General features: G+C 33.0%; 1 protein-coding gene across 16 annotated transcripts in view; it reads right to left on the bottom strand.

The window, feature by feature from the left end:
• mapk10 (mitogen-activated protein kinase 10) overlaps positions 1–26,425 on the bottom strand; it is a 53,026-nt gene that overhangs the window by 6,719 nt on the left and 19,882 nt on the right. For 4 of the 16 annotated variants that reach the window (XM_026235166.1, XM_026235174.1, XM_026235167.1 and 1 more), the window contains 12 exons: positions 26,273–26,344; positions 22,866–23,035; positions 16,929–17,058; positions 16,313–16,371; positions 14,770–14,908; positions 14,423–14,588; positions 13,984–14,055; positions 8,996–9,178; positions 5,320–5,444; positions 3,914–3,937; positions 1,680–1,743; positions 759–836 (listed from right to left, as the gene is read on the bottom strand). In XM_026235166.1, coding sequence (XP_026090951.1) covers positions 759–836; positions 1,680–1,743; positions 3,914–3,937; positions 5,320–5,444; positions 8,996–9,178; positions 13,984–14,055; positions 14,423–14,588; positions 14,770–14,908; positions 16,313–16,371; positions 16,929–17,058; positions 22,866–23,035; positions 26,273–26,344 — 1,282 coding nt within the window. Of the gene's footprint in view, positions 1–730; positions 837–1,679; positions 1,744–3,913; positions 3,938–5,319; positions 5,445–8,995; positions 9,179–12,375; positions 12,448–13,983; positions 14,056–14,422; positions 14,589–14,769; positions 14,909–16,312; positions 16,372–16,928; positions 17,059–22,865; positions 23,036–26,243; positions 26,345–26,425 lie in introns of those variants that run through there. The other 12 variants (XM_026235176.1, XM_026235175.1, XM_026235170.1 and 9 more) reach the window with 10 other exon arrangements.

The raw sequence follows: 26,425 nt of genomic DNA, 5'->3' as shown, positions 1-26,425 counted from the left end.
TAAACTGAAACTGCAAAGCAGTGTATTTTAAAAATTTTGAATTACAGAGTAACAAGTGCAAAATCTCTAGAATCCAAAAACAAAAACTTCCCAGAGTCAACTGAAAAAAAAAATTATGTATAATTATGCATAATTTGTATGTGTTCTTACTGGTGTTGATGAAAAATAATGTTTTCCATAAAACTGTGTAGAAATCTCACAGATCTTCCACTGATTTACATTATAAAACAGACAAAGCATTCTTGAATTTATCAAATTTTGGATGGCAACCATTGCTAAAATAGGATTGGTCAGTGACATCTTTAAGGCGGGGCTTAGTGAAGGGTCAAGTGTAACTCAAGTGCAAAATAGTGCTTTCTTTAAAGATGCTATAAGCATTTTTTATACAAACCACAAATCTAATATCTACAATCTGACAAGGTTTTCTAATAATTCACAACTGTCTGAGCACAAACCTTTGGGAGAGAGCCAATAAGAATCACTCTCTGCCAGTCAATCACTGTGTTCAGGGTTTTATAGATTTTTAGTGGAATACAGTGGCTGGAAACACTTACAGCACCTTTAATTAATAAAAAGACTACAACAGTTTCAAGATGACAGATTCAAAACCAGCACGTCACCACACTCAAGACATGTTCTGTTTGAGTCACACGGACGAGATGAGACAAATGGAGCAGTCACAATGGGAGGGTTTCACATAAACGGCTGAAATCACTTTAAATTGACTTACAGAAGCATAGCTTATGCACAGAGAGTACCTGAGGGAGAGGGCTGTCCCTTCACCACACCATTCTTTGTTCTCTCCTCGAAGTTCATCACCTCTTTATAGATGAGCTCTGAGCCAGAGAGACACAGGTGGAGAAAAACAGAGAGATATGAGCACATCTAATCTCATAAACTCAAAAACACTAGCTAAATTAGCTTAATCATTTGTGGGGACCATGTGTACAAACCAGTGTTTTTATTGTTAACGTTTCTTATATACGGTATATATTATTATATATAATTAAAATATATATTAAACAATTTAAAAAATAAAATAAATAAATAAATACACACACACACACACACACACACAAAAATTAATTCTAAAAATAAATATAAATTCTAAATAATAAGAGAATATATAGTTTCAGTTGAAAATTAAGTACTGAAATTAATACAACTAAAGCTGAAATAAAGGTTAATTAATATAAATAAATAAATATAAAAACATACAAATATAAAATAATAAAAATGGCAAAAGAAGATATAAACTTAAACTTAACATTTAAGGTGATGGTATAAAATAAAAGCTACTTAAAAAAATACTATGCTACATTAATGCTATAACAGTATATAAATAACACTAGTTTCTACAAGGAAATTAAAACCTGAAATAACCTACATGTACATTGTGCTGAACAGCCAATGGTCTGCACAAGGAAGAGAATCTACTAAATATACTAAATCAAGTCTTATTAAGGTTTATTTGAGGGCTAGTTTTAGCATCTGACAGAATCATTATCTGAGTTGAAATAGTCCATTGTAAACATTAAAGTAACAACTGAAGTCAATGGAAAGTGGCCACCATGATAAAAAAAACTACTGTGAATGATTTACTGCTTGATCTCTTCATCTGTCTGTGGGCCGTGAGTTATGTCATGTCCACATGCAGAGAGCTGTAAATGAAGGCCTACCTTTCCATTCATCAATCGAGTGTTCCCTCTCATCGAGCTGTTTATCATAGATCTGTGGAGGAGGCTGAGAGAGAGAGAGAGAGAGAGAGGAACACATGTAGTCAGGACCCAACATTATCATAAACACTGAGTGTCTTCTGGATAAACATCATTGCTCGTCCTTAATCATAAACACAATCTTCCTACCACTAAAAGAAAGAATACAAATACATGCTTTATTATGGAAGCACATTTCTGCCAAGGAATAAAAAACTAAAAGGGGGCTTTTTATCTCACAATTCAGACTTTTTGTTTCTTGCAGAATGGCAAGATATGAATTCAGAATTGGAAGATATAACTTACGAGATATAAAAAAGTCATTAGCGAAATATAAATTATAAATTTTAGATATAAACTTGCAATTCTTAGAATAATTTTGAGATTTAAACTCAGAGTTCTGAACCCAACCCCCCCCCCCCCCCCCACACACACACACACACACACCTTGCAATTCTGAGTTTATATCTTGGATTATTATTTTTTCTTTTTATTTTTTTATTTTTTGCCATTGAAAAAAAAAAGGTGACATTTAATCACTAAAACCTGGCTTTTTTCTTTATCGCAATTCAGATTTCATTATCTCAGAATTTTCATTTCATATTTCTTTATACTTTTTAAAAAGTCTAAATTGTGAGACATATACTAAGAATTGTGATGGGAAAAAGAGAGAATTATATGAGATTTGAAAAAAATAACAATTAAGTATTTTTTTCTGTGATGGAAACTAGTTTCCATACTTTATGCATCAGGCAGTATATGTAGTTATATTTAGTTTTTAATAATCTCTAAAAATATCACATCTGCTCCTGCAGAGTTTCTTATGTGATGTCATGTTTTTTCTTTTGCATAAATCATGTTCAGAAAACAGCTCTACATATGAGGGCCTGACTTGTAATGTTAAATATCTTGCTTAATATGTTACATTACAGTGTTCATATTACAATATAAGGAGTAACGTACATTTGGGTATTAAATTAGACTTTGTTAACATAATCATTTTAAAAACTAACAATATTTTCATGTAAAATAACATGGACCCTGTAATGTGAAGTGTCACCACCACTTGCACATGCAGTCGACATGTTCAAGAGTAAGAACTTAGTAAATAAGGACCAAACACCACCATTAGTAAAGAAAAGCAGAGAAAAGTCTGCAGTATGATTTTAAGACAGAGACATATAAAAAAGACAGGCTGTGTCTCAGGACCTAGTGAGCAGCCTAGCTAGACTGCATTTTTGGGACACATTTGAACAATCAAATCCAACCTCAGCAGCATTCGAATGTTCAGACGGAAAACTGGCATCATTTTAGTGCTTGATTCAAATGTCAAAAATGTTGTCTACCTTGGCAGCTCACTAGGATTTGTGACAAGCCAGAGACATTTAAAGAGTAAGAAACTGAAAGAGAGAGATTAAATGGCACTGAATGCAGCATTATGGGTAACTGGGGTTCCTTAATGCACGTTTGTTCAATATGATTGGGTGGCTTTTTGTTGACTGGCTGAACTAAATGATGTCATAAAATGGTAGCACTTTATTTTACAGTCATGTTCCTCATGTACATACTATGTACATATTATAGTAATTACAATAACTATGTAATAACTTGGTACTAACCCTGAACCTACCCCTAAACCTAACCCTACCCCATGTAGTTACCTTGTATTACCAGAACTTTCTTAGATAAATACACTGTAAGTGCACTATAAGTACATGTAAGTACACGTACTGTAAAATAAAGTGCAACCCATAAAATTATACAACATCATAAAAAGTAATAACTTAGCATTTGATCATAGTTTGGGCTTCCATCTGATTTATTAAACTCATTTATAACTACCAACCGGGATGATTTGGTGCTTTAAAAAAGTTCAAACCTCCCCTGAATTCTATTCTATTCTATTCTATTCTATTCTATTCTATTCTATTCTATTCTATTCATTGCCGCTAAATGTTAATTGAATACAGAATTGAAACTCACTGTTCCTTTCATACACTCTACAGGATTAGTACACAATACAAACACACACAATTGCACACAGATATTCACACCCTACACACACTGTGCAATCTTTTTTCCGTTTTTTTTTTTTTTTTTTTTTTGAGTTCTAGACATCAGCGTGTGTTACAAAGAGATCGGTGTGTGAGTGATTTGAGATGAGGAGGTTTCTTAAGTGTGGAATGGTCTTTATTTACCATAGATATCGGCTGATTCCTGGCCTTCATCAGAGAAAGAGAAACACCAGGGAGAGGGAGAAAAGAATCACACTAATCATAACGATGCTCATGGGTTATTAAAACATCTATTTGCTACTGACTGTCAGATTTTCATCATATTAGTATGTTTGTCTCATATTTGGGTCAACAGAAAAGAGCATTCACATGAAATCACATCTGCTAACAGCTATACACATATTTACAGACAATAAACGTGAGCTATATAATAATTTGTGTTCTGTACTCTCTAGAACAAGAAAACCAGACTTGTTGCATCATTGAAACCCCTTTGAAACAGTACAGACACACTTAGACAAGAACAGGCTGTTTGTCAAAAGGGGACATGGGAATAGAAGCCGAGCCAAATGCTTAGTGAATGTTTAGAAAACTTCATCAAAGAACAGGACAACCTTCTGTTATTTTTACTCCTTTCTTGTGTCCTCTCAAACTGATGAAGGTCCCCAGAATCAACCACGGACATTTACAAACTTAACAAATGCAGAGAAAACCTAAAAAGTAGAAATAAACCCAGCTAATAATCGAAAACAATTGAATGAGGATCTATTGGATCTGCAAAATATAATGTAATACAAATCGCATACAGAGAGATACAGAGAGAATTTTTTTTAAAATAAATAACTAAATAAAAATATATAAATACGTGTGGAAAAAAATGTGTATGTGTGTATATATATATATATATAATTATATATATATAAGCTGTAAAAAAGGTAGGGTTTAATTAGAAATATTCTATGAATAATAAAAATGCATAATTATTTAACACATGCGTAAATTCAAATCAATAAAAAAATAAAAATAAAACAAAGCAAAAAAGAATATATATATATATATATATATATATATATATATATATATATATATATATATATATATATATATATATATATATATATATATATTAAATATTTCATTAAAAAATCTTTCCATGCATTTTCTTTGTCTTGAAAATACAATTTTGGTGTGAACAGGCCTTAACGCCTGTAATATATCATATTGATTGTTAGCCATATATGCTGACGTACACTGCATAGCAATAATCCTTTCTTGTGTAATCCTATATAATATATAATAATCCTGATATTCAATCAGTTGTGAGTGATGGAGGATATCATGATTGGTCACAGTGGTCCAACCATGTAGAAAAACAGAACAAAACAGATGACTCAAAATACTGAATTTGGCCAAACTTTAAAACAGTAGTCTTCAGTATATAACAGACATGCATGGAGTCAGTCTTTAATTAGCTAGTAGCAGTGTGGACACAACTTGGACACAGGCTGCTGAATCAGGATAAACAGGTGACAGATGACCGCAGGCGCACTAATCGATCGCGCTGAGAGAATTAGAAGAGTTGTACTCACTGCCTCCACTTCGGCCGGGTCGTACCACACGTTGATGTAGGGGTGCTGCAGGGCCTCGTCCACTGATATCCGCTTAGCGGGATCAATGATCAACATCTTAGACAGCAGGTCCCTGGCCTGACTAGCTGCAGAACACATCACAACCAAGCTTCAGAGAGTTTACATCAGCTACATATACATACATATAAAGGCTAATTAAAATGAAAAGAAGTCTCTTCTGCTCAGTAAAAATTTTAATATTGTCAAATGTTATTACTATAAGAATGAATATTGTTCTATTTGAATATATTTTAAAATGTAAGTTCTTTCTGTGAGGCAAAGCTGAATTTTTAATCATCATTACTCCAGTTTTTTTGTGTTTCACGGGATCCTTCGGAAATCATTCTAATATGCTGATTTGCAGCTCAAGAAGCACTATTATTATTAATGTTGAAAACAGTATTTGCTGCTTAATATTTTAAGATGAAAAAAAACTGTTTTAAACATTATTAATAATAAGAACCATTATTAATTGAACCCTAATAATAATTATTAATTGCTAATGCAAAAATCTTGCAAATCAGACACAGCAATCTTCACATTTCATCCTTGCACTGAAAATATCATACTCTCCCTGTTTGTCTTTCCTCGCTCTCTCACCTTTCCTTCACTCTCTTCCCCTCCACCTCTCTGCACTCTCTCATTCCCTCACTTTCTTGTTCTAAAAATAGCTAGGGAAAGTCAGACCCTTTCTCTCTCTCCTCTTATGGCATTCCATCTCTCCCTTCTCTCTGCCACCGGCTAGACCGCTTCAAAATGGCTGACACCGATTTCTACAGATCTATATGGCTGACTCTCTCGCTTCCCCTCTCTGCCTTTCAATATCAATTTGTCATTTAAATGTGTTTAATATCACAGAAACTGCACATTTGTATTGGCTAAGTGTTAGAAGACCAAGTAAAAATGCTGATCACAAATAGTCAAAAAGTTCAAATTTACAAAAATAAAATGAAAATATAACGAATATTGGGGTTCAAGTGCTTTAAGGCATAAGCACATATGAAAAAAGATATAAAACGTATCTAGCCAGCCTGTAATCACTGAAATTAATGATTAAATCGAGTGCAGCGTTAGTTCAGTCAGGCCACGGAGGCAAATGCTGTGACCAGCTGATGCGGTCAGATGTCAAATCACTCCAATCACTAACACCCTCCTATTAGACAAGGGACATATATACGTGGAACCACTACTCGGTAAACGGCTCGCAACCCTCCCTCCCTCCCCATTATAAGCATGAACATATTACTGTGTACCTTTTGGTTGTCATCTTCTCTGTTTCAGATCACTAAGGCTTTCAAAATCTTGGCATGGACCTCACTGTTGAGAGACACTCATCTTCATAACCAGGCTACAGGATAGACGTCCCACTGCCACATCTACATGATTATCACTGTTTGCTTAAAGACAGTGGTCCATACAGGCAAATTTGCTCAATATGAGGGGGTTTTTTGTACGATGGGAAGATATAGTGTATGCATTAATATATTAACATTTTCTACAATTTGAGGTCATTTGCCATGGAAATATAATGTTTTTAAAGACTTTTTAACTGCTATAGCACTACCTATGGGCCAATCTCCATAAAACTAAAAAGTTTAAAAGGTTAATAGGCTTATGGGTATATTTGGCCATGCACCTTTTCTGAATGACCCCGCTATAGTTACCCAAAGGGGAAAATTCAACATTGTTTTGATAATTATTGACCTAGAGAGTCCAGAGAATTGTACTGCACTGTTTTCGAGCTTAAGCTAAAACCCTAGGACTACTTAGCAAAAGTAGATTTTTTTATCTATTAATTAATTTATTTTTTTTTTTTACATATTCTCAATTATGTTCAGAATGAGAAGGCCTATGAGATTATACAAATATTGTGTGTATGTGTGAAAAACCACGCAATATACAATAATTTACGGCCTTGAAAAATGTGATATCGATTGGATCTGCCTGATTAGTTTTACATGGAGTTTGCTGATCCTGAGTTCTCAGTGATATGCGCTGGAACTCCTAAAAAATGACATGAAATAAAATAAAATGTAATTCAAAATGTAAATAAAATGATAAAATGGAACTCAAACACAAAATGAAATCACAAATAGTCAAAAATGACATAAACATTACATTAAATAAAATGCAATTTAAAAAAAATGAAATATGAAACAAAATAAAATACATAAAATTAATACAATTAAACTAAATAAATAAAAATGAAATCACGAGAAGTCAGAAATTTTAAATGCACAATAATTAATTAAAATAAAATATAATTAAATCACAAATGAAATGAAATTAAAACAAACAAAAACTGAAAGCATAATATAATATAATATAATATAATATAATATAATATAATATAATATAATATAATATAATATAATATAATATAATATAATCTGGACCACAGCACTGGCCATTTTGGATGTCTTGCTTATCTCACACACCAAGAACAGTTCATGAAGCTGCAGGCTAATGAGTTGAATCAGCAGGTCATCAAAAATGTGCAGTACAATACAATGCCTGAAACTGAGAAGCACATGTGGTGCTCCATCTTCTCCAGCACACTGTGTCAGACAGAGCCTTTAGCTGCTTTACCTGATGGCAGTGGTCCCACTTCACAATCACACTCATATTCGTCATACTGTATCTCACCCAGCCAATTTACAGTAACACCGACACCACAGAGTCTAATCAGCACTGCCTTATATCCCTCTTTGTTTCCCAAACTGTAGAACATTCAGCCTCTGCCTGTGATTTCTGTTCACTGAGAATAAGCTCCACCACACAATTTTCATAATAAAAGCTCATGATTCTCCTCCGCTTTCCCCTGAAGAATGACTACAGCTCTGAGCACAATTTATGAAATGTCTCTCAATTTTTGCAAATGGGAAGAAAATTGTTGCCTGATTCATTCAGGAATACCATGAAAACAACAAAGAGAGATCAATCAAACTGAAATGATTAGTGTTCACCTGTGATAATTCCTAGTAGCATTTTAGAGTGAATCTCACAAATGGCTTATAATTGTACTCTATAATTATTATTATTATTAGTATTATTTTCAAATTTAAATATATTTTTAATATTACATTAGATTACTAAGAGAGAAGGAAATCTAATGGTCATCAAAATAAGCAGTGTTGTCTTTACACAAAATCTATTAGTATATGAAATGTTACAATATATTAATTTATATTTAATTATAATATGAATTTATTTATACTGTCTTAAGAAATAGGGGAAATTCTAATGGTCATACAAATAGGCTTCAATATATTAATATATTTAAATTATCTACATAAAAATGTAGATATTTATTTACATGTAAATTGCATTAATATATTAACATTAATATTTAATAATAATTTAAAAAAATAATAATAGTAATTAAACATATTATTTTTATTTTTATTTTAAAACTTTAATTATTTAAAAAGTTATTCGTTCTATTTTTTTTACATTTTCATTTTATTATTTATTTATTTATTTATTTATGCAAGAGTATTTCAAGAGTTCTTTATGAGATTCAACCTCAAACCTACACACACACACACATACACAAAATACTTTGAGAGTACTTGACAAATGTTTGTATGCCAAATAACATGCTCACAAACAACTAAATGTACACAAACTTGCTTACCTTTGAGTTTGTTGTGCTCTGAGTCTGCAGGGAAGAGGCAATCAGGGAAGAGTTTGGGGAAGGTCAGGCCGGCGTATTTTGGCCTGTTCTCCACGTAGTTACGCACCGTTGGCTGCAATTTCTTCATGAACTCAGGGGAGGGCGTGCCAAGCTGCTCTATAACCTTATTCCACTGGTCAATGTCTGAATGTGGGTGGAGTCATGGAAAAAACACCTACATATGGCCCTGGAGGTTTATGCATTATACAAAGTACCATACTTCACTTTAAAATGGAGTATAACAAGAAGATAACGACATAATGTGAAATAAACTTTGATTACACTTCCACTCCAGGATAATAGAGCTCAATTAGTAAAGGTAAAAAAACTCAGAGGGGTCCTAATTAGGCCCGTAGTGAGAAAAAGCCTGAATTTGTTGTCTAATTAAACAGAAAGAAACCGAATCAGTACATAGATAATGATACTGATAATACTTGAGTTAAACCATCATCAGCTGAGTCATTACAATCAAGAGAATCCCAATTTTTGTGTTTGGGAAAATGACTTCCCACTAGACTCCATAAGATCCAGTATTACCTTATATTCCAATATTAACCAATTTTATCCCGCTCAATTTCATTATGTGTTTGCATTCTGGTGTTGGAAACTCACTGGAATCCTGTAAGAGTTTATTTCAAAGGCAAAAAACATCTTAAAACAAACTTTTACATTAATAGCCAGTATTTGCCCATTGGAACTGATTTCAGAGGTATTATTTTAGATTGATTAAATTCTATAGAAGATGTATGTATTCATTACCTTTTATCCATAAAATTAAATCAACAAAAACAGGAACTCTTTACCAACATTATCAATTTCTGTGCTATTTTTTTGCCACACATCCCTGTTCATTTCTGACCTTGGTCTAGATAAATTGTGTTGTAAATCATAAAATCAGAGCTACTGTATATCAGAAACTCAGAGCTGTGGTGCAGAGAGCATCACTCATGCTTTGACGTATACAGTTCAAGTCCTGACTGTTTTTAGGTTAGAGTCCATGCTATTATTCACATGCAGTCTTAATTGGCTATTGCTGCAAACAAACAAACTGGCAAAACAAACAATGCTTCCTCGTCTTTGTTGAGTAAGGATGTGATTTTCACACCGAACGTTTTTGTTAAGCGTCACTGACTGCTGCAAGTGTTTCCTGAGACTGCAGACATTCTCATTCAATCAAACAATTACCACATTATAAACAAGATCAGATATGGACAAACAGTACAGAAGACTGACCATGCTTTTATATATTTATCATCTTACTCTTGAGGAGTTAGCATTTGAGTCTTTGATGACATAATGGCCCACAATCCATTCTAATCAGATTGTCTGACTTATTATTATTATTACTTACTACTATTTAAATATTAAAGATATTAATAATTTATTTTTTGTTTACACTATGAGTCAAAAGTTTGGAATAATTAAGATTTATAACTATAATTAAGATTGGACTCAGTCAATAGACAAAAAAAAAATGCAATAAAACATTCATATTTACTGTTAATATCACTATTATTAAAAGTTATACAATTCTACTACAACCTTTGCTTTTGATGATATAATATCTACAGTAGTCACATTTTTATTCGAAAGAAGTCTCTGTTGCTCACAAAAGCTGCATTTATTTGATCAAAAATACAGTAAAAATAGAAACTATTATAGTTAAATATTATTACATTTTAAAAAGAATATTGTTCTATTTAAATATATTTTAAAAAGCAATGTATTCCTGTGATGTAAAGCTGCATTTTCAGCATCATAACTCCAGTTTTCAGTGAGTAGTGATCCTTCAGAAATGATCTGAATATGTTGATTTTGTGCCCAGTTATTTTTGGTGAAATTATTAATAATGTTTTTTTTTTTTTTTATCAATGTTGAAAAGTTTTTGCTGCTAAATATAGATATATGTATTTTTGTGGAAACTATAATACACTTTTCCCCCCATGATTCGTTGAGGAACAAAAATTATTAATATTATAACAGCATATTATGATTTCTGAAGGATCACGTGACACTGAAGAATGCTGAAAATTCAGCTTCATCACAAGGAATAAATTGCAGAAAACAGCTTTTTCTAATTGTAAAAATATTTCACAATATTGCAGTTTTTACTGTATTTTCATTCAAAAAAAGCAGCATTGGTAAGCATAAGACATGTTCTTTCAAAAACATAAAACGTTTATAAACATTGAATAAATCTGCTTAACATATTTTAATAAATCTGAACCGCACCCTTGAAATGACATTTATGAAATGACATTTCTCTCAGCAATCTCCTCATTGGTGTCATTATTCCTGAAGTGTAGCGGTGGGAAATGAGGGCATCTAGAGCAGGAATGAGAATGAAGAGAGAGAGAGAGAGAGAGAGAGAGAGAGAGACTGTTGGCATTCAGGGCTCTTGTCTATTGGTGTTTAAGGGAATGGTTTACAGCATCTAGGTCTGAGCTGGACAGAGTGAATGGATCCTGAAGACGTCTCTATGGGTGCCTAGCAACAGAGGGGGGAAACTGATGTTGTCATGGTAGCCTATTAAGCCCTGGGGAGTCACATGACTGCTTTTGCTTCCCAGGCTTCCCATGATTCCCACAAAGGGGGGTCCTGGTTCAAAGGGCCCGGGGCAGCCAGGACCACATTACATCATCCTTCAGGAACGGCCCACCTCCTCCCACCCAAAACACAAAACCCGGCCCGCTCCTCTCTCCCTCTGTCTTGCCATCAGACGTTTAAGGAGTGCAAACAGACAATGACGGCTGCCTGGCAGCTTTCATTCTACAGATACCTTCCAAAATCAGGTTAAATGGCGATTCAAATAATAAAAAAAAAGTTTCTATCAGATTCCTTTGTTCAATGAGTTTTCAAGAATTTAATAATAGTTGCTATTTTATCTAATATACTGTATATCTGGAGTCAGTAAGTTTTTATTTATTTATTTTTATTATTATTCAGTAAGGATGTATTATGTACTATTTATCAGGATTTAAATAAGTCTATTTCAAATAAATGCTGATCTTCTGAAAATAAATTTTTTTCTATAAAATGTATATATTTCATTAAATTATTATTAATATTATATATACATTTTAATGTCATATTTGACAAGCAAAATAATATTTTTATTTCCTTTTTATTTTATTTTTTATTATTCGACTTTATTTGTTTTTACTGAATTTTTTTGTCAAATAATTCAGCATTAGATACAAACACATACAAAACATCTTCCAAGACCCTAACTTTTGAACAGCAGAGTGTGGTTAATAATAAAATATGAGGTCATATTTGGCAAGTACAATATGAATGGAGACAGCAGTGAGGAGTGGAGAACAGACTGACAGGAAGGATACGATCTGTCCCTGGAAACAGCACTGTTCCTCTTATAACTTCCCCAAAGATACAGCCTACAGACCACATGTCCACTACAGCACACACAACACAACATAACATGCTTGCAACATACAATCAGACACTCAATAACCAACACATCCAGTGTATATTTCAGTATAATTACCTGAATTAGAGCACTACATAAGCAACTAAGATGCTTGATTCAACTGATTCCACTGAAGTTTTTCATTAGCATGTTGCTAAGCTAACTGCTTATATTCAGGTTTTCACAAAGCTGGTTGCAGTGCAGTCTCAGATATCCTTTGCAAACAAATAAACCTGCCACTTAAATTTGCCAAAAACATTTGTTTGTAAGACACTAAGATGCTTTGCTGTCTACATTTTGGAACAGCCGTTTGCTTAAGATGCTTTAAAATGCTATCTAGGCAGGCAGCTGAACAGTCAATGACTCTAAAATATAACATATGAACTTACTCTGGCAGAGAGAGATAGCCTAACACAATAAGAACTGTAATTTATTATTAAATGAGGAGCTCAGAGCAGTCTATGTTAAAAATCTAAAAGAGGTTAGCAGAATGTAATAATAAAAAAAAAAAAAAAAAAAGCAAGGGCAAACTTTTGCCAAAGCCAAAAGCCTTCGTGCATATAAGTTACAAAAGTAAATGCAACCAAAGTGAAGACATTAAAATAGGTTTAATGTTTCAGGCTTTGGTAAATTACACCCTATAGATGTTTACTATGTAAAACGAAACAGCACAGCAAAGAAGTTCATTCAAGCGTGTGTTAATGATTTTTTCTTAAAAAGACCCAAATAAGACAAGCTTGGTCTATAGGATCGATACCTTAATTGCAGTTTGGAGAGCAAAAGAACAAACACTGCACCCCTGCTAACTTTACTATAACTACAATTGAACTCTCTAAGATTCATCACCATCACAGAACACTCCAAAACAGCAGTTGAAAGCAAAATCACTAAATGCATGAATAAAGTTAACTTAATGAGTGACTGGAGATGGAGATCATTATTTAACTAGTTCCACTGTCTCTAAATGCCAATTAAGCAAGAACCGCTTCCCATTAAAGGGCGAATGACTACAGTGCGTTGAGGAGAGGTGGCTCCACATCGGTCTCAAAAACACATCAGACAATGACCCCACAGCATCTTAATGAACTACATCTTAAATAAAGGACTCAAGGGAATGAGGGAAGGTAAGAGTGTTATAAAGTCAGAAAACATAAGCATTTGGACTTAGGTTTATGTTTTAGGCTACACCTAAAAAATTGCTAAACTAAACCTGCAGGTTAGGAAAACTACAGACTTAGTCGATTAGTTATGCCTGAACAGATGAACACTGGTATTATTATTTATATTATGCAACACTAAAAAGTATACTTTTTTTTTTTTTAGTTTTTAGTAAAAACTCACTATTTTGTGTGAACCGAAAAAAAATATTATTTTATTTTCTTTCAGTGTAAATATAGCTCTATGGGGTTTATATTTTATGAAGAATTACACATATAAATTTTGCTTGATAAAACTGATAATCGATGCTACTTTCTTATTGGATAGAAAATCAAGTCAGCTTGGACTCATTCATGAAGGATACAATCCCTGCCGGGGAATAGAATTTTGTGGCGCACCATTTCTCCCATGATGCAACCAACTGACCAAATATCCACTGCAGGCACAGAAGCAGGAAAAAGAGTGAAGGAAAGAAACAGAGAGGTTAAGATTAGCACAAACAGTTATCGGCGGCGGAGAGAGAAATATCTAGCTAATTATATCTGCAGTTATCTGCCACACATGTAATTAGTGAGTTATTTGAGTTTTCAAGCAGTGAAATGTGTTAGTATTTCATTCAATTAACAGCAGGTTAGCGATAAATTGGAGTACTGAAATAATTTTCCCAACTTCAAACCTGAAAACTTACATTAAATTATTTATTTTTTTCAAATACTCTGCTAATAAAGTCTATAAAACCCAAGATAATGGTGTTACTAAAAAGTGTTGGTCAGTCTGCATATGCAGCCCAGTGATTGGTTTACCGTTCTCCTTGTAGCCCATGCCCAGGATGACCTCCGGGGCCCTGTAGTACCGCGTCACCACGTAAGGTGTCATCATAAAGCTAGTGCCAGCAGTTCTCGCCAACCCAAAGTCCAAGATCTTCAGCGTACAGTCGGATTTCACCACAATATTGCTAGGTTTCAGATCCTTAAAGGAAAATATGGGTAATGGCGAGAGGATGATACGAGTTTTGTTAGGAGTTCAGCTTTTATTGATTATTTAAAATTAATCAAATTGATTATTCCAACTCGGTATGAATTTTGGTTCACCCTTAATTAAAATCCTGTCATCATTTATTGATCCTGATGTGTGTATCCATGTCTCTCACCCTGTGGATGATGCCGGCTGAGTGCAGGTGTTTGATTCCACACAACATCTGGTACAGCAGGTAAGACATCCTCTCATGGTCAAGTTCCATCTGAATCACCTGGCAAAGGTTTGCGTCCATCAGCTCCATGACCAGGTAACTGGAGAAAAGAGAAAAAGGACAGAAGAAAATGTGAATTTCTCAGGCTGGACAATAGCAACAGAGACTGTCCCTGTGATTCTGACATATTACATTGGTATGGCTTCATTCATTCTTTCGTAATACACAAAAGAGGCCACTGTAGATCGATGTGGATCTTTACAATCTCTTATACATAAGCTTAAGAAAATACTTGTCAAATGTTGACAGTCAGCAAGTCAGTAAATGGAATACTGTCTGTCACATTCTGCTGAATGCTCAGAAACCGTGGCTGCTGCACATTTATGGATAAAATGTTTTGTTTTATGAAAATCCAAAAAGCAGGTTTGACCCTCAATCAATAAATGTGCACTATATATATATAATAAAAAAGGTCAAAATTAATTTGATTTTGCGTATAATTTTAAGCAAAAATATATATTTCAAGATCCCCCAAAAAATTTATATGGCAAACTCCAGATTCTGTTTTAAAATTTGGCTGATCACAACTCAGAAGCTGATTTCTAATAATTTAGTCCACGTGAACTCACGTCCCATCCAACACTCAAATGATCCGGCTTTGACTGAGCAGACATTTCATATTCAACATATTGATCCTGCTCCCACACAGCATGCAAAATAATTTAAGGCTTGGGTGGCATGAGATTCCAGTGTCAGGGACCAACCAGAGAGCGGTAGCATAACTGACTGCAGGTGATCTATCCCTCTCACTCTGCTACATCAAAGTACGCATATTGGGAGCCTGCATATTCTTACAAATGACTGCAAATGAACAGCAGAATGCTGCTAAGATAACACTAATTTACTGCTTTTGTTTTACTGTGAACTCACATTATAAAGTTGTCTGTAACTGTGCCACTGTGAGAAATTCAGATGTTTACTACTGCAATTATGTTGTAGTCACCGTAATGGTGATCATTGTTTCATATTTGTTTAAATCTCAGACCTTGTATATTCATATTCAAATTTCTGATCTAATCCTTTCAGAAGTATGAAAATAAAATGAACACCACAGGGCATGCTGTAATTAACCTGAAATATCATAAATCACCCTAATGTAGCAGACTACACATTGTTTTTTAGCAAATGTTAAGCACTTTCAGCAATAAATGTTCCCTTCTCTAACTGATAATATATTTATTTCCTTTTTATTTATATATATATGTATGTATGTATGTATGTATGATAGATAGATAGATAGATAGATAGATAGATAGATAGATAGATAGATAGATAGATAGATAGGCAGGTGTGTTTAAAACATGGTTTATCCAATCAAATTTTAGTACCAGAACAGTTTCATGATTGCTGTTTTAACTCTAGCTGTGAACGGTTTACATTCAGAAGTTTTATGTGATATAGTCAGATGAATTAATGTCTGCAAAATTCTTCAAATGTTACTTACACATCTTGGAATTCCTCTAAAGACTTCTGTGGTGTGAAGACATTTAATAAGCTGATGATCTGAAGGAGAAAATAAGAGAAACATGTAAATAAGTCATGAGGTTATACTACAATGCTATAATTAAAATAATTTGATTAATTATTAAATGGGAAAAAATCACCAAAAAATAAATTAAATAACTTAAAAAGTTTATGAATACATATATAAAAATATAAAATATGTATAAAAAAAATTAAAAGAAAAGAAAAAAAAGTATTTATTTTATTTCAGTGTTATTATTTAGTTAACTAAATCATAAAATCACTTTTGTCACTTGGAATAAAACAAATTTTAAATTAAATAAAGACATGATTAAAAAAATGTATTTAAAAACCTGATGTGAGTTTGACACGTCTGCTCTAGAATATAGATCCATATTAAATAGTCCTTAAAATCCTTTTTTTAGCTATTAAAGTTATTTTTCCTTAATAATACCAAATATTTTGAAATTGAATAGTCAATTTAGCTGTAGTATCTGAGCCCACTTTTTGTCTAAAAAAAAAAAGTTATTAGCAGCAAATAATTATTTGCCATCCAATGGGACAACAGGTGAGATATATTGAGATCTGGCACTCACGTTTTTGTGATTGACACATTTCATAAGCACCAGCTCCCTGTATGCTCTCTTGGCATGAGTCTGGTTCTGAAAAGGTCTGCTGAGTTTCTTAATGGCCACATTTCTGTCCAGGACGGCGTCATATCCAGCACTGCCAGAGAGAGAGAGAGAAAGTAATATTAATTTGTGGGAAAAAAATGAGTTAGTGAGGAGAATTTTTTTTTAATGTTTAATTCACATTCAAAGTGAAATTCAACACAAATCACCATATAACCATTGGGCAAAGGGTGATTCTGAAGACACAAATTGATTTAGTTTTTTTTCCATTTGCAGCTAATTTAAACTTGTATTATCTAAAATGATGAAGGCCACAAAATAAAGTAGATTTGCATTTGTTTTTACAAATAAATATTATTGTTTGCAATGAATAAATAAACAAATAAATAGAGTTTTAAGGCAACATTTTGTATTCAGTTGGATTTTTTTTAGCTGCTTTTGGCAAATGTTTATAGATGGTATAAAAATGTATGCTGAAACAATTTTCATTCAGGAATGTCTTGTTAATTTCAGAGTTAATTTAAAAAGAATGGCAGGTAACAAACTTAATGAAATGTAACATTGACACTAAAATAGTATTTTCTTGTCAAAACCTTGTTTTAGTTACAGCTTCTTTTTTCAGTGTAGATGTAAGAAAGAAAAAGCCAATCCTAATAAATATGCAAATTAATGCAAGTAAGAACAATCACAATTTAGTGTGCATATATATATATATATATATATATATATATATATATATATATATATATATATATATATATATATATGAATATCTTACAAAAAATTGACAGAAATCTAGTAATGATCGATGGAGAGAAGCAGAGTATGCTTCTCCAATCTTGCAATATGAGCAAAGGGTTAAACCTGGAGTTGCTCCCTCTCCTTCTCTGTCTCCCTCACCACCCAGGGAAACCGTGCTCATTAACTATACAAGAGCCGCAGCACTCCACAGGAAAATACAGGATTAGACAGGGGCAAGGCACTCAGTGTGTGCCTGTATGCGGCTTCGATCCCAAAGCACTGCAGAAAACAAGCTAGCCAATGGCTCATTGTGATATAACACATTAATGTTCTCTGATAAAAGGAAGGCGTATTTAGGGTGTTAAGCTTAAGAAATTTAATTATTCAAAATTCAATTTCACAAACAAAATCAACAATTACACCTGAAGGCAAAAGGGAAGCAATTAATTAATTTTATTAATAAAGTAGCCACAAAAAGCATTAATGTATCACAGTGGGTGGTACTCATCTCAGTTGATTCGGGTCTTTTACTTTGAGGATTACGGGAAATTAATACTGGCACAATATATATATATATATATATATATATATATATATATATAATTTTAATGATATATTTAAACAATATTACATATTTATATAATAATACATTTATTAATATTATTATATTTATAAATTACTAAATATATAATAAATGTAAACAATAAAGACATAAATCTTAAATGCATTTTTCATTTATCAATAATACTACCAATTTGAATATAAAGAAAATTTTATATTTAAAATACAACACACTAAATATATTCCCCTTGAGCGTGGTAAAATTACAGTATATTCCAGGTTAATAATTGCATTACTTTCACAGTAACTTCACACAGGGTTGTCTTTTCTAACCACACTCTCAGAAATGTATTGTAAACAAACAGCATCATACTGTGTTTCTACAGTGTATATGCACTATGAAGGCAGCCAGCATGCAAAGCAACATGAATAAATCATGCTCAAATAAAATCGTAATGTTCACGCTAAGAATAGTTCAACTAACTTAGCTTACTTTACATTCTAGCTTGGCATCATTTTGACAAATGTTTTCATTTCATGTCACACTTCTGACATAACTAGATCAGAAATTTTTATATGAATATACAAGTTCCTATATTTAAACAAATACTAAACACTGATCACCATTACAGCGACTACAAAATAATCACAGTAGTAAACATCTGAATTTCTTACAGTTGCACAGTTAAAGACAACTTTATAATGTGAGTTTACAGTAAAACAAGAGCAGTAAATTACTGTTATCTTAGCATAATTCTGCTGTTCGTTCACAGTAATTTGGAGGAAAATGACCCAGCATACATTGATTTTACAATCAATTTCTGACTACAGTAATTTATTGTAAGATAATACTCTTTAATTCTGTAAATTCCTGGCTTCATTTTACAGTGTGGTTAATGCAGCAGTAGAGCCGTTGGGTAAAAAAAATCACTATATTTTTATGACTGGACCAGGTACAAGAAGTGCTACCAGAGGCCATTGTGTTCTGAAAGCTGCTGAGGTTTACGACTGAATAGCTTCAACTCATAAGGCTGTATTGAAAAAGTCTGCTCTTTAACCATGTTGACATGACATGCACTGGTAAAGTGTCATTGTAAAAAAAAAAAAAAAAAAAAAGACAATAAAAATAAAGACTAACATGACCCACACAGGACCAGGAAATGTAACGATTGAAAAATGAATTCCTCCTGCAGCACCCCATGGAGCCACAGAAAGAAAGCGCAACTGAAAAGTTGAAAGTGTGCCATGTTCTACAGTCAGAACTGACCTTCACTCTTTTAATCTCCAATAAAAACCTATTAAAATGCCTCCTGGGTGAATAAAACGTGAGGGTCTGTGTGTGCTTGGGCACTTGTCTGTTCAATGCAACCGTTATTAAAACTGCAACTCAACAGTCAAAGCTGCATGTTTAACTCTGAATAAAAGTCTGAAATCAAGAACTCAAAAGGTTGGTTATACAGCAGATGGTCAGAGCAGGGGGTGAGATACACCAAAACAGGCTTTCAAGGAGGGGTGATGAAAAACCCTACAATACAAAACACTATTTCAGCCTTTCTACTTGAGAATTTCATCTTCAATTCAGTGTGTTACTTGTGTTTCTTCTAATTAACTGGGTGAAAACTGTTTCTGCACCAATTGCAGTTAAATTATGCAGTTATTTCAGTCCACTAAACAATGTTTATAAGCAGTCAAGAAATTCTCTGAGTTGCTGCAGGAAAGTTTCTAAAGCACATTTTTTGAACCGAGAACTGATGTGTCCATGGTAACGGCAGTTTCAGAGATTTTTTGGATAGTGGCGGCCGTAGATACCCATTTGTGTCAAAGATGATGTCACGGCTGTCTCTCTAGGTGGTTAATGCATTGCAGCATTGCTCTTCAAGAGCCCAGCCTAGAGTAACTATCACAAACCATACACTATTTCAACTGCTTGAATAGTATAAAACATAAAAAACATAAAAACAAGGTTTTTAAGAGACAAAAGACCAGACATATAACCACACCATATCACACTAGTACAAATGGGTTATACCTAAAGGAATTGTCTAAAAAATATTCTGTCATCATTTTCTAATTTACGTTTATCTGAAAGTATTATTCTTTGTTCTAAGAAATACAAAAAAAGGAGTTAAAATTTTTTGCCAAAACTGAATTTCTAAACTTATTTTCCATCCAACAAAAATGAAAATTGATAATGAATTATGATAAGCTCCAAAAATTATCACAAAAAAACCATAATAAGTCCATATGACTTGTCGTCCAAAGCTATACAATATATTTATATGAGAAACAGATTGAAATTTAAAGGGTTGGTTTGCCCAAAAAAACATAAATATTGTGGCACACAAAAGAAGATAGTTTGAGGAATGATGGTCACAAAACAGTTTTGGTTTCCATTGACTTCCATTGTATTTTTACAAAATATAATGGATCTCAATAAGAACCAAAACTTCCATCTTTAAACAACTAATGAGACAAGGAAATGTTAAAAACCATTGCTGAAAGTGGAGGGTCAAACTGAGCACATTTAATTGTGAGATATTATTAGTAACAGAACAAATGTTATGACCTACTACATTTATACAGTGCACAGTATACACAATATACATAAATAGATTGAGTAGTATGAGCACAAAAGCTACCTTCAGTGAAAAAAAAAAAAAAACTTCTTTCTTCTATTATTTGGGCCAAGAAATCCCCAAAGAGTCTGAAAGCATCCTTTTGCTTCTTGAGAAATTGCCTTTGTTTTGCATAAAGGATTATATAATACAGAACGGATGCTTTTAATGTTTTCAGGCATTCTGTTTGTTTTATAGATAAATTTATTTACTTATACATTTACATTCTTGGCACACACCTTTTTACCCAACATGCAATGTAGGAGAGAGTTCTGCAAGGTAAGAATTTCATTTTCCAGCAGTCAGGAGATCAGTGTGTGTGTGTGTGTGTGTGTGTGATATGATGAATTATTAGTGGCCAAACCATTTGCAGCAGATGCTCATAGCTCTGACTATTACCCTGAGGAAAGCAGCACTGCGTCATCTAAATATTCAGCATGTAGCTTTCCAACATGGACTGTGAATGATATGATGGATCAATTTAATAACTCCACAGACCCAGCTTGCAAAAATATGCTGTGAAAAGGTTTATTAAAGTCATGATAAGGTTGTAATAACCTGACCTACATACTTAACAACATGACAGGTGTTTGGTTTGTTTAATGTGATAAATATATACACAACTGGTTTTAAAAAAAAAAAGTTTTAGAATGATTTCTGAAGGATCATGTGACACTGGAGCAATGACTGCTAAAAAAATATCAGCATTTCCAGCACAGGTATAGATTACATTTTTAAACATCTTCAAATAGAAAACTGTTATTTTAAATTCTAATAATATTTCACAATATTACTGATTTTACTGTTTTTTTGATAAAATAAATGCAGCCATGGTGAATTTAAAAGACTTTCAAAAACATTTTATCGCAATAATTCCAAAAGTTGGGCTTGCATGTATTTTTTCCAGAAATGCCTGCAATACCTTATACTATAATTTTTAGATATGTTTATTTATTTATTTATTCATTTTTTAATCATATTCATTTTAAAATGTAAATATACCATTTATTAAAAATGTGTTATATTAGTATACAAGCAAGTATTAAACATGTAAATTGAATGTGGAAGGACTTAATTTTTTTATTATATATATTAATATTTGTATTTATCATTTATAAATTTTATATACTTATACTTTTTTATGTATTCCAATATTTTTTTTTCAATTTCAAAAGATTACTTTTATAGTTTATATGCCAATTTGCAGTTTTGGTAATCAAAAAACATAAACCCTAAAATATTAAATGTGCTGTTTAGTTTGATTTTTTAATTTCTAGCTTTTAAGATTTTAAGTTTATATATATATATATATATATATATATATATATATATATATATATATATTAATATTGCAGCAATATAACCTAACCACATTAGTTCATTCAGGACCTGGGGAAAACATGTGACTTTGCAGTCCTTTTAAACTGTCCTTCTTTATGTCTCTCTCTCTCTCTCTCACACTCTGGAGAATGATGCGGCATTTGTTCGGCTAATACAGCTGCCATGCTACATCATGTGACTGCTGCTGAGGAGAGGAAGCTAAATTAGATCAGTGTTGTCCATCCAGCAGGCAGGATAACTGCAGCCAGCAAACCAGCCAGACCACATTAACGAAGCCATTAACAGTCCAGTCCGCACAACCATACTGTGCCACTGAAACTGAGAGGAATTGGGGAGGGAAAAAATGGAGGGCCAACTTGATCTAGATTTCCCATAATCCCATGGGTGAAAAGTCAACGACTCATACTACCTTGTATTTTCATTTTAAATCACAGGGTTTGGCTTTTGGGCAGCGCAATTAGCACAACTCGGATCCAAATTAATTGCTGTCCACTGGGAACTGCAATTAATTCTGCCAAGAAACTCCCAAATATCGCTCTTAGAATGAAAAGCCTCAATAAGGAAGACGTTTGAGAACCCTTATGCCATCCATATGGACATATTTCACAATAAAAAGACAAAATGATGCATTATGGGTACTCACCACACTATTCCCTGAGCCCCAGAACCAATGGGCTTTAGATTTTGGTACCGTTTGAGAACCGTGAAGGTGGAATCTCCTACTTCCACGCTGTAGAACTGGTTGTCCACTTTGCTTTTGCTCATGTTGTAATGCTGGGCAATGTAAGAAACATCAACTTGTTTACCAAACCCCTGGAGAAAAAGATGGATGTGGAGAAAAAAAGATGGATGTATGAGCTGAGAACATCACAGAATTTGGGTTTAGACAGTTGATAAGCACTTGTAACGCCATTATAAAAAAAAAAAAAAAAGCTAATTCGTAAATTAATACAAACCTAATTAAACTTCAAACGATTTTCAATAGTGATATACTAAACAGTCTAAAGAGGATTTTCTTTTCATCAGCACAGGTTATGAATTCTCATGTAACACTATAAAACTACAGATGAGTCTGCTTAAATGATTTTCAGATAAATAAACCATTGCAACGTGATATGGCAGCTTGATATTAAGTTCATTCCACACACTAGGCAATCAAATGAATATAATTAAATAAAATGAGGTGTCACAAATGAGTGAAGACAAAACATTGCATCTATTACTATAAGCAATTTGAGAAGATGCAAGACTTTATATGTACAAGCCACAATTAACAACTAAATATTTTTTTTTAATCACAGACACATATAAATATATATAAACATTTTATATATAAACAAGTCTGTGTCTGTGCCTATACAGCTCACACAGGCAACTTTTTTATCTCCCAACTGCAACTTTATTTCACATAATTAAGTTGCAATTGTGAGATTTAAATAAAGTTGCAGGGGCTACAAAAATATGTATATAAAAACCTATTATGTTAGTTTTACTACTAGAGAGAAGAGTATCTTATCTTTGCTTGGTTGAAGATCTCAGATATAAGATTATATAACGTTAAATGATCGAGGTTATGAGAGCTCTCTTAATGCCAGCGTTGGCACAAGAGCCAGCTGTGTAATCGATTGTACTAACTGTCACATAGTGAAAGTATTCGTGGTCATACCAAGAGACGAAGCTGTCCACATAATTTTACAAGCTAAAGGGTCATTAGAGGGAGAGAGAGAGAGAGAGAGAGGGAGAGAGAGAGAGAGTAATATGCATATATGCATGTATCTTCATCTTGGGAGTCACTCCTCTCTGCAATGCCCCCCTATTAAACTAATTGGGCTAATTTGAAGCTAATGAGCTTTGATTTGTGGTAATTGTGGACTTTTATTGAAAACTGTTGGAGGACAGAATGGTTTCATTATTGTGGTGAAATTTACACAAACACGTATGCACGCACACAAAGACACACACACACACACACGCACACACACACACACACACACGCACGCACGCACACACACACACATACTACAGGTCAAAAGTTTTTAATTATTAAGATTTTTTTTAAGTCTCTTATACTCATCAAAGCTGAATTTACTTAATTAAATGCAGTAAAAACAGTGATATTGTGAAATATTATTACAATTTAGTATTACCGTTTTCTATTTTAATCTATTTTTAATCACACGAGCCTTCAGAAATCGTTCTGATATTCTGATCAATTAGTGTGGTACTGGATTACTAATAAAGGTTGTTATTATTATGAATGTTGAAAACTGTTTTTGCAGCTTACTATTTTTGTAAAAATCATGATACATTTGAACAATTCTTTTATGAATAGAAAATTCATAAGAATGTATTTGAAATAGAAAATTATTTACTTTTAATAAAATGTTTAATAGCATTTAATTTAAAACATCTGTAACATTATAAATGTTTTTACTGTTATTTTTTTTTTTAATCCCTCAGATTTATTTAATTAATTATTAGGTAACAATTGTTATTTTGTTTTTTGTTTTTCATACCCTAAACTACTGAATGGTAGTTTCCACAGAAATGTTAAACAGCAAAAACGGTTAGAAACATAATACATTTTTCTTGAGCACCACATCAACATATTAGAATTATTTATAAAGGATCATGTGATACTGAAGACTGAATAAAAAATTAAATTCATTCTAAAAAAATCATTTAAATATTTAAATATTTTAAAAAATTCTGCATGTAGCCTATTTACGCTTTTTTATATTACTGTGTTGTTAGCTTAGCAACATGCTAGCATCAAAATCTACTGGAATCAAATCTGAAACAGGTCTCCTGTTTCACAATAGAGCTGATACACTGGCTCAGGAGTCAGTTTCAGACACACTTATCTGAAGTGACCGCCAGCACACTTACTACAGTGACAGTCCCTGTGGAGTACACAGAGGCTGAGGGTCTCGCTCAAGGACACAGTGTTGATTCATGGATCCATCTTTATGGGATATGAACCTACAACCTTTTGGTTTACAGAGCGAATCTTTACCCACTAGTCACCTCTTCTGCCGTCTTGACCTGTGATCTGTACATCTCACAAAATGACTTTCTGACAGGTTATGAGGATAATTAAAGGCCCAAAAGAAAGAATGAAGGACAAAAACCCAAGGGACATATAAAGTGACTTATTAATTTATGTAAAAAAAAAATTATGTTTTGGTGTTTTGAGTTAATATTTCACAATTCAGAATTTTGAGGAAAAAAGTTGCAGTTACCTTTTGCAACATTTTAAGCTATTTCAACACAAAGATCAGCAAAGTTATATTGTCATTTTGCCACAAGTCAGTCAATCTAGAGCCCACAATTTAAGGAAGATGTACATCAATTCATTGAACTTAAAGGGATAGTTCCCTCAAAATCATCAGGTACTCACCCTTATGTCATTCCAAACCTGTTTTTGTCTATTTAGTGAAAGTTAATGGAGTGCAAAACAACTACAAATCAGCAATTAGACATGTCCACATAAGAAAGTAAATCATACAGGCTTGAAACGACATGAGTGAGTAAATAATCACAGAATGTTAATTTTGCCTGAACCATCCATTTACAGCCAACATGGATTGACATTTACAACTCATTTTATTTCCACAATGTGATATATTTCAGAGTGCAAACAATATTATGATAACTGTGCATGAGAAACATGCTGAAATTGAAGCCATTATACAAAAAAAAAAAAAAAAAGAAAGAAAGTCTGGTTTGCAGCAACATAAACTGTTCAGAATATCTTTTTTTTTTCTTTAAGTGCTTTTTAATTTGAATGATGCGTCTGTATGACCACAATGATTTTTAGAAAACACTTAAATGCATATTTAAAGGGATCTTAATGCATTTTGGGAAACCCGACTCTGAATGGTGTGGAATGCTGCAAGGAATTGATCCTGCAATCTGTACAACTTCCTTCAGGGCCCAGACATGCTGTCCCCAGTATTTGTTTTAGACAATGCGCACCCATAAGAATGACGAACAGAATGGAAGTGATTGAATACTCTACCTTTTAATTTACCTGTATGGAACACACACCTGACAAAAGGCAATCTTCACATCCAGGACTGGAGCACTGCAGTTATATAAGAAACGTCTGTTCATAAATACCTGAAACACAGAAAAAGAAAAGCCGTGATTAAAAACTGAATGAACAAATGTAGTAAGAATTGTATACGGAGGTGGCAAGAT

The sequence above is a fragment of the Carassius auratus genome, chromosome 46 (assembly GCF_003368295.1).
Source record: "Carassius auratus strain Wakin chromosome 46, ASM336829v1, whole genome shotgun sequence".
NCBI classification, from domain to species: Eukaryota; Metazoa; Chordata; class Actinopteri; order Cypriniformes; family Cyprinidae; genus Carassius; species Carassius auratus.
Note: the sequence above shows the minus strand (reverse complement) of the source record. Positions and strands in the feature narration are given on the sequence as shown.